The 9,706-nt window shown below is 38.6% G+C and overlaps 1 protein-coding gene across 1 annotated transcript in view; it reads left to right on the top strand.

Annotated features, from left to right (window-relative positions):
* The window catches only part of CLIP4 (CAP-GLY domain containing linker protein family, member 4), a 26,827-nt gene extending 17,270 nt beyond the window's left edge, over window positions 1-9,557 (top strand). The window contains exons 9-15 of the mRNA XM_010130911.1: window positions 794-877; window positions 4,046-4,186; window positions 4,622-4,753; window positions 6,971-7,094; window positions 7,901-7,965; window positions 8,515-8,587; window positions 9,236-9,557. Coding sequence (XP_010129213.1) covers window positions 794-877; window positions 4,046-4,186; window positions 4,622-4,753; window positions 6,971-7,094; window positions 7,901-7,965; window positions 8,515-8,587; window positions 9,236-9,557 — 941 coding nt within the window. The remainder of the gene's footprint in view (window positions 1-793; window positions 878-4,045; window positions 4,187-4,621; window positions 4,754-6,970; window positions 7,095-7,900; window positions 7,966-8,514; window positions 8,588-9,235) is intronic.
* Window positions 9,558-9,706: the final 149 nt, after the last annotated feature.

Here is a 9,706-nt window from a genome sequence, read left to right as displayed (position 1 = left end):
AAAGAATTACTGCGATCAAATTGAGAAATGAGTTATCAGTCACAAACACTAGTTTTTTGATCTGATGCCTTAATGGATAAACCCTAAAATTTTGGAAAACACAGTACATTTGCAAACTAGTTCAGTCCCTTTAGCCGAATTAAGCTGAGGGATGTAGTGAAATAAGATGTGATTTTTCTTTCCTGACAGGGAGGGGATAAATCATAGATAAGCTTGTTCTTCGTTGAGCTAGGGTGGGAAACTGTCAGAAGTGCAAAATGACTGTTCACAATTTATAACTTTACATGGCAGTACAAGTTCATATGCGTATAACAACATTGCTCTTAAAAATCATATCGACATACATACTTCATTATTTGTAGACTGAATGAAGATTTGGTCTGAAATCTCAAAACTCTTATGTGTAATCTCTAATGCAGAAATTGTGAAATTAATCACTACTAGTGAATAGTACACCTTTAGTACTATAAAAGTGGATGTTCTGTATTTAATAAATGTGAATGTTTGAAAGATTTAAGTAGAACCCCTTCAATATAAACACATTTTGCAGACAATTTCTTTGTTGTTTTGCAGGATAGTGTGGGCTGTTTTAATGTGTTAAGGGGTTTAACATCTGTGCTTATCCACAAAAACAATTCTGCAGTCATTTATCAAGAGTCTATGGAATTGTACAGTTTTATCCATCCATCCGCTAATCTGCAAATCTGTCAGTTGTTTTTGTATGTGACTTTGCTGGAAAATTGTTGTTCATTGTTGGGGTTTATATATTTAATTGTGTATATTCTTTTTATAGGCCTAAATACAGCAAAAAAAGATAGTGCTTCCGAAACTAACTGTATGACTGCTAACAGGGGAAAAGCAGTACCTGCAAAGGATGGTAACTAATTTTTTTCTCTTTTTAACATCTTGAGAAAAGATTGGGTAGGACAGAGGAGGTATTATTACTGCCTTACCTCTGGATAAGCCCTGTATCTGCACCGTAGAAAAGAGTTGCCTTGCCTGTCTGCATTCAGTTTCCAAGCAGGCTGTACACGTGTAGTTTACTAGGAGCAAGAGCAATTTGTGTGAGTGTTTGGCTGGCATTCTGTGTTGGCTTGGTAGCAGCTTCTATCCAAACACATGGATAACAGTATAGACTAGCCCTTAAAGCTGGAAGCTGTCTCTTAGTACTGACCTTAGAAAGGACCTGCAGAATTACCTTCTTGGGTTTCTTAGGGTGACCTTTTGTACTATGTCATTACTACTTCGATTTTAGTGAAGAATTCTCCACGTATTCCATTGGAAGTTTTATTCTCTCCTATATGTGTATGTTCAAGCTTGTATAATAAAGTGTTATCATCGAACAGCACTTAATAGTCATGGCATTGTGTCCTGGAACACTCATAATAACAAGCTTCAAATATGAAAAAAGAAAACCTAGCTTTAAAAAAAGTTTCTTTTACATATGAATCATTCTCTGCAATTACCTAGTTTCGGAATTGGATAGTGACTTCTACTGCGTCAGTATTTTGTTTGTTGAACTTTAAACATAAAGAGACTTGCCTTTCAGGGGCGTCTTTAACAGACTGTAAAAATCAGGTCTCCTTTGAGGTTTTGTCCATAAAATCGTACTGTAAGTGCTGGTAAAAGCGGTATTTCTTTGATATAATTTGAAGTGTGAATTTGAATAAATTCTTTGAAGAAAAGCATCTTTTTACATCCTCCATCAGTGAACAGCTGCGAGGAAGAGACTTAGGCAAGAGAGTAGTGTAAGCAGTGTGCTATATGATACTTTTTCAGAGGAGAGCTCGCAAAGTTCTGTAGGCAAAGGTTTGCTACATTTTGTTCATGGCAGGCACTTAATGGCTTGGTGTTCAGGTTCTGGTGACACAATGAAATTAATTGGCGGTACATTGTCTCAGTTTGGTGGATATGATATGATACCTGCAATTAATAGGACTCCAGAGGCTTTGCAGGCTGTGACTGATGTGGAGTGAAGCCTCATTTGGGAATATAGTGACTTAGATGATACTGCTGTAAGGCAGGTGCAGAACCTTTATGAAAATCCGACATCCCACTTAGAAAGTATCTGTCAGTGGTCCTTTGTCAAATAAGGCCTTTTCAGTTGGTGTTTTCCTGAAGTTTGTGCTGAGTTGTTTGTTTTTTTTCTTTTTGGTTGTGTTTTTTATTTTTAACACCCCCATACTTCCTCTCCCACTCCAGACTATTGACAAATGGGAAAAACTGTCTCAGGGTTGGGGATAAAAGATGGACAGGCATAAGGACAGACAGTCAGCTGTATAAATTTGCCCTGGGAATGACATGCCTGGTAACAGTTTGTAGAAAAGGACATGGGGATAGTGAGTATTACAAGGTAAACAAGAGTCATTTACGTCATGCTGTTGCAAAAAGGGAAAAATACTGGAGTGTATAAAAGGGAGTGTCAGCCGTGAGATGCACAAAGTGACCTGGATGCTTTACTTGGCATCTGTGAGGCCTCAGGTAAAACACAGCATCTAGTTTTAGACGCTGCATTTCAGAAAGATGTGAATCAACTGGAGAGAATTTAGAGAAGACACTGCAATAACTGGAGGTATAAAACATGGCTTAGGAGAAAAGACAGTTGGAATTTATGATTGTGTGATTAAAGAGTCAGAGGATTAAAAGGATAAAAAGGAAGCTTTCAAATACAAAGAACAGTATTACCCATTCTGCATGCATAACGAGAGTAAGAAATCTTCAGCTAAAACTGCGGTAACTTTGGTTTTATATTGGGGGAATAAACCCTGTAACAGTACAGATAAGTATGTGGTGAAATACACTGCTGAGGAAGTCCTGAGATCTCCTTGGTGGGAGGTTTTTCAGAAGAGGTCAAATGCTCACCTGTCAGGAATGATCTAACAAATAGTTGTTTTGCCTGATGGAAGAGGAATGGATGAGAGGACCTGCTCAAGTCCCTGCTGCTCTTCATTTTCCTGTCCCATGACTGCCGACAAAATGAAACATCTCAATGACCAGTTTAGTTTCAGCAGTTTTTGTTGCATTCATGTGAAAATGCTGGGTGGTCTGACCTCCTGTGAATCAATCACTGGACTGACTTCTAAATACGAACTTGTAGCATGTGTTCACAAACACATGCCTCTATACCTTGGAGTTGATCAAGTTTGCCGGTTTGGTCACCCTTTATTTAGTACTTGGCATTTTTTCTTCACTTGTAGCACGCTGCAGTCAGTACCTCAGAGTCTTTAGATTTACCTCCTCAGATACCTAAGCTTTTGCTTTGATCTGCTGCATTTGCCTTTCTACAGTTCTTTATGGTTTTGCCAGGTTGGAAGATTTAATTATATTGAACACGCTAACCCTGTGTTGATATCAAGGTGGTTTGCAAAAACTAATGAATTAAGCCTCTCAGAATTCTGGAAAGTTTGATAAGCAGTATTATCTTAATTTTACACATTGGGAAACTGAGGCATAGATATATCTTGCTGTACCCCGCCTCATTTTGGGTAGAAGGGGGTAGGAAGGAGGAGAACTGGGGAGAACCTTGAAAAGGAAGGAGAAAAGCTGCACATAAGTCTTACCAGACAGTTTAGACATCAGGGTTTGCAAATGGAGATAAAAGTGATTTATTTCCCATTCTTATTTTATAGTACAGATTTTAATATTAATACAGTGTGTAATGGAATATAGTGGGCTTTAATCCAGACAATAATTCACTCACATAATACCACCTTCCTTCCACTTCCCATCAGATCTTTAATAGACTAGATGCTGAAAGTGTGGTGGTATGATCTCTTATTCCTAAGGCTCCCATATTTTAATAAATATGCTTGGGACTGTTTAGCACTTCTGTAGAGTAACAAAGAAGGGGCTTTTGGAGACCTCTTCCAGCCCTCAGGTACCACCTTATTCCCAAGGCAGACTCATGCACCTATGTCACTCCTGACAGATGTTTGTCTAAATGCTGCTTAACAACTGCTAATTTTGGCTCTCTACTTTGTATTCTGCTCACTATGGAGAACAGAGAACTTCCTTCCTACAGACTATTTCCATTTATGTCTTCTAGGTTTTCCTGGGTACAGCAGCTCTTCCTCTTCTACTACCTCCTTGGAAGGCAAACAGAATTACTCCAAGAAGCGGAACTCAATTAGCAGCAACAAAAAGGCAGTGACTAGAGTGTCTTCTGCCTCATCTAAAAACAGTGCTGGTATGGTCTGGTTTATTGAGGTGTATTTTCTCAGTGGGGAGTTCACTGCTGTACCAAGTACTTATGTAGAACTACTTGTGCTTTTTCAGAATCTGAGATGGATAGTTCAGGGAAGACACTTGGGAAATAGTTTAGCCATAAACTTAAATTTTGGCAACTTTAAAAAAGTTTTTTAGAAAATCTTCAAGAGGAGAAGTGTTCTTATAGTTAGTCACTCTACCTTTCAACTGCAGAGAGAAAAGCTGCAGGCCATTTGCTTCATGCTGAAGCAAATCAATTCTTTGTCTAAGCAAAATTTGCAGTGTGTTGCCATGTGTTAAAGGTACGCTGCTAAAGACGCTCTGTTTTCCGATCAGTTGGCTCGCCATTGAAGACCTTCTTAAATTTCAAAGATATAACATCACTAATTTCAGATCCTGTTCTTCTGTTGACCAGGGTTGTATAGTTCTTCCCCGGCTTCAAGGAAAAATCCTTTTGATGGAGAAGTTCAGGTTGGAGACAGAGTACTGGTGGTAGGACAGAGAACAGGCACTGTTAGATTCTACGGGACGACCAAATTTGCACCAGGTATTTGCAATATTCTTTGTGTGTGTTGTAGAATCAATACGGAACAGATTACATGCGAGCACGTGAAGATTAAGAGAACTCCATCTTTGTCTTCACTCTCTCCAAAAAAAAAAAAGTCTACTGGTTTGTTTCAAAGTTCTTTCTCTCTCCTATGTTTCATTGAAGGTTTTTTACTTTAATGCAACTGCCAGGAAAAAGTAATGGTTTAAAATGTTGCTTGTCCACTAATACAGCTTAATTAGGAGAAATATTTAGATGTTGAAATTGTAGGTATTGTTACAAAGCTTTCTGAAAATCCTCAGTTTAGTCCCCAAAGTGGTATATAGTGTATTGAGATCACTTGCCTTTATTCCATACTTTTTGAAGTAAGCCTTTTTGACACAGCTCCTCTCTTGCAATGATCGATATGTATCATGACGTCTACCTGTCTCATTCTTATCTTCTTGGCTTCTTTAAGAGGGTAATTGTGAACATGTTTGAATCTTAATTAACAAACCTTTAGGTCTCAGGACAGATGAAAAGTTAGTTAGAAACATCTCAAAGCCCCAAAACCTACCACCGTTTTCTCATCCTTCTCCCTCTCAGCTCCTCCTTTCCCCTGGCTAAGAAACTTCAGTGAAGCCAGGTATTCTCAAACAGAAGCAAGTTCTTCTGAATTCTGGAAACTAATTTCTGAATACTGTGGTGTTTTTTTTATTTTTTTTTTTTTCAACCAAATTCTATGTTCTTTCTTTAAGTCCTTATCTATAATCTTCTTATTGCAAGAGTAATGAATGAAAAAACAGTTGGTGAGTGTTGGTGTAAGCACCTAGTTTAAATGAGGTCCATTTGATATGTAAGCGGCAATACTCTGTCTTGACACTTGGTGGCAACAATACTTAATAAAAAATGTTTGAATGGTTAAAATGCGAGATTGTGGCACAGGCCACCTACTTTTTCATTTTTGCCTCTTCCTGCAGTTTCACTGTAGGCAGCCCTTGCTTAAGTTACTGTGGTTAATGGCTTCCATGCTTGACTGTGATCACGCTTACCTTCATGTTGCTCACAGTGCCGACAATGAGAGAAGGACTGCGGTTTCAAATGCGCTAGAACAAGTGTGAAAATCAGAAAGCTGTTTGACAGTGTAAGCATCCTCCCTCTCTGCTCCAGATTAGGAAGCAACATTTTTTTTGACAAAAATGTGGTGTTTCAAGAAGTTAGGATGGCAAGATGAACAAATCTTCACCTTTTGCACAACCAGTGATTTATAGAAAATGTAACAACAGATGCATTTTTAAGTATTTAAATTTTAATATGTATCAAACCTCTGGAAGTTACCCAAACTTTATTTCTTTTGCTGCAATGCAGATCTTTATTTAACTCTCAAAACAGGAAGGGGAGAACTTTTGACATACTGAGCCCTTCTAATTCATAAGCTGTCATTCCTGCGTTTCTTGAGCCGATAATTAGAATTACCATTTTATCCAGTGCCTTAGTACCAAGTGACTTGAATTAGATTCTGAATCTTTTGGGAATGGATGGCATAAGGACTGCTAATGGAGTATGAAATTTAGCACCTTTACATAATTAGCTCACATTTATCACAGGTTATGAATGATCAAGCTTATTAACATCTTGATGCCTATTCAGTGTTCAGTACGAGATGAATTGCTGGCCAGTTCTGATTCTTACACCCTTCTCTTGATATCATACAACCAGCCTTGCAATTTGTATTAATTATAACTTGCTAGAAGGAGAGAGGGAATGAATTAATAGCAGAACTTTAATTTTACTGTTGATGATCTCAGATGAGGCATAATCCATGTGATCAGAGGACTGAAAAGGGAGACTAGCACCACCACTGCTCTTCTTTTCTGTCTCCTTTTTCTTCAAATCGCCACTGTTATTTTCACTAATGCTGCATTTGGCTTTAGTGTAAAATATATCTCAAAGGTTTTACCTGTTCTATATTACTTAAAATGTCTTGAATTTTCATGACGGCATATAAAAATGCTGAGATGATAAAATCTAGAAGATAAGATAATTTTCTTGATAAATTTTTGCACAGTTACAGAGTTGTTTTGTAATACAGATATATTTACTATCATTATCTACAGTTTGTAACTGGAAACTGTTTCCCTCGATGTCGGTGAATGCCTGCTGTACTAACTGTCTAGATGAAGAAAAGCCCGTGGTGTTTTGTTTAAAATACCATGACTTCACTGTTTTGAAATGCAGGATTCTGGTGTGGAATTGAGCTGGACAAGCCTCATGGGAAGAACGATGGTTCCGTGGGAGGCATTCAGTACTTCAGTTGTCTTCCCAGATATGGTATATTTGCACCACCATCTCGTGTACAGAGGTAAATACTGAAGCTGTTCTGATGTTTGTGTTGCCAAATGCTTTCTTAATGCATTTCCAGCGGGAAGCAAAGTTTTACAGCAGAGATAGAAGAAATAAATGTCATCTGCTGGTAATGGAAATTTATAACCTCCATTAAAAACCTGTTGGGTTTAGGTCAGCTTTCTGAAAACAGCATAAATTGGGAATGCGTGCACACACACACATGTACACACACACGTTTCTCTTGCAGCCACGTCAAGTACTTTCATTCCAAGGCCTCCATTTCGGAGCCAGTCTGTGTTCATTTAAACTTACTCTCATGACCCAGTGCTGATGCGCCAAGCTGAATTTGGTTATAAAAGGAAGTTGCCCTTGGACATGACTGGAAATACTATTTTCATTCCAGCGAACTGCACAGGGGAATCAAAGCATCCACCACTTTGTAGCCTCTCTGATAGGTTTCAGGAAGAACATCTGAGGAGTAATGTGCTCTTTCATCCTGTATTTGTATCTAATCTAGTCACTCTGCCAGACATGTTCTTTCTTTTCTTTCCCTGAATCTCCTAGCTTAGGCGAACTAAGAACTTGCCTCACAATTACACATACTCTCTTGCTGAGTAAAAGGCAAGTAACTCGAATGAACTAGTTTGCTCTGGGCACCTCTTACGTACCAGCCTGATTGCAACTGGAATGTTAGTGTCTCTTGGGGGTGAATGGAGAAGAGAAAGAATCAGAACTTGACTCAACATTTAACAAGAAGGACCAGCAGTAGGTTTGTTCAGAGTTGAGTTGAAATAACTTCTTTGTTGTGTTACTGCTTTTCAGGCTAACGGGTTCTCTGGATTCTCTGGCAGAGACTTCATCAAGTAAAATAAATCACACTTTTCCAGGTAGGAGCGTAAGACACTGTGATTTGCCTTAGCGTACTGTAGGCTACCATACTACAACTGGAACTGGATGCATAAAGCCAACTTCTCCGAAAGCTCCACAGGTTTTCAAGCAATCCAAGTGATAGCCAATAGCCTGGCTGCTTCCTTCCTGAAAATGTAGCCTGCAGAAGGAACCATGTATCACTCCTTAATCTAAATTGAGATTGATGAAGGAAGGGGTCAGGGTAGGAAGGGTTCACATGAAATTACTAAACTTCTGTGAGATGCTTGAAAGTATCCTTACCTAAGCTTTTGCTTCAAATTAGCCGTGTGGTTTGTTTAATTTAACTTCTGTCTCTCTGAGTGTTTGAACAAGTTATGGACACTTAGTTTAATCTCTTAATTTCCAAATTGCAGGGGAGACTTTGTAGCAAATACCGTGGAAGCAGTATAAAAGAAGATATAAAGGATATGAGTTCATAAAGAAGGTGTGGGGTTGGGGGTTTTTTTTGGTGGGTTTTTTTTTTTTCGGTAGGAAGTCCTACACAGCTCATTAACCTTTCCACTTAGGTTTTAGACGCAGTCTAAGTACCACTTCTGCATCTTCACAAAAGGAGGTAAACAGAAGAAACGCCTTTGTGAGGTGAGTGTCTGGAGGTTAAAATGTTTGGGTGCGGTCCCCGTCACCTTTATTGTTTCTTGATCAAAAGAAATTCTTTATGCCTATATAATATCTAGACCTTTTCAAGACCATTTTTTAAAATCTATTTCTGAAATGGACCAGTAGTAGGTGATTTTTCAGTGTAATCAGGAGTACAGTTCTTAGATTCAGGTTGGCATTAAAATTGTTTTCCAATTGTTCATCACCACATATTCTCCAAATTACTGTATTTTCATACAGCTGGGTGAAGTTCAGAGGTTCTTGTTAAAGGACTTCATCTTGGTGGTCTGGACTGACCCTTCCATGTTAACAGTCACTTTGGCTAAACTCTTTCAAGCCCTAAGTAAAATGTTTTGTACTGCTTAATTTACTATCACCTGTGGCGCATACTGTAGATTCCAGCATCAGGTGACAGGAAATTGATTTTCCCAGTATTTCAGACTGCCATGTGTACTAATGTGTTCATGTTACTACGTGTTCTGCTGGTGAGAGGAGATCAAACCCAATTTCTTTTAAAAGGGATTTGAGGTTTCTTTTGAGGTTTCTTCTGCACTTCACTTACAGGTTTGCCCTGAATGTTTTATAGAAAAAAGTACTTTTAAAAAAAAAATTTAATTTATTTCTAACTAGATCTAAGAGCTCAGTGTTACGACGCAGCTGGAGTAACACCACAGCAGCTAGCACTGAGGGACCAGTGAAGCTGCATGAAGGCTCTCAGGTTCTTCTGACCAGCTCCAATGAAATGGGGACAATCAGGTACATTGGTCCTACAGACTTTGCACCAGGGATATGGCTGGGACTTGAACTCAGAAGTGCCAAGGGAAAGAACGATGGCTCTGTGGGGGAAAAGCGCTATTTCACCTGCAAGCTGAACCACGGGGTCTTAGTTCGACCTAGCAGAGTAACCTATCGTGGGATTAACGGGGCAAAACTTGTGGATGATATTTGCTGAGACAAAATGTGCTCATATGGTAGGAAATAATTATTTTAAAGCACACAAGAACCCCATCTAGAATGCAAACATTTTGAAATTATATATCTGCATTTGCATTTTACATATATAAGTGTATGTATGTGTGTATATATAATATATATTTATAT

Source organism: Buceros rhinoceros, unplaced genomic scaffold (assembly GCF_000710305.1).
Source record: "Buceros rhinoceros silvestris isolate BGI_N320 unplaced genomic scaffold, ASM71030v1 scaffold44932, whole genome shotgun sequence".
NCBI lineage: Eukaryota > Metazoa > Chordata > Aves > Bucerotiformes > Bucerotidae > Buceros > Buceros rhinoceros.
This window is presented reverse-complemented; position numbering and strand designations above follow the sequence as displayed.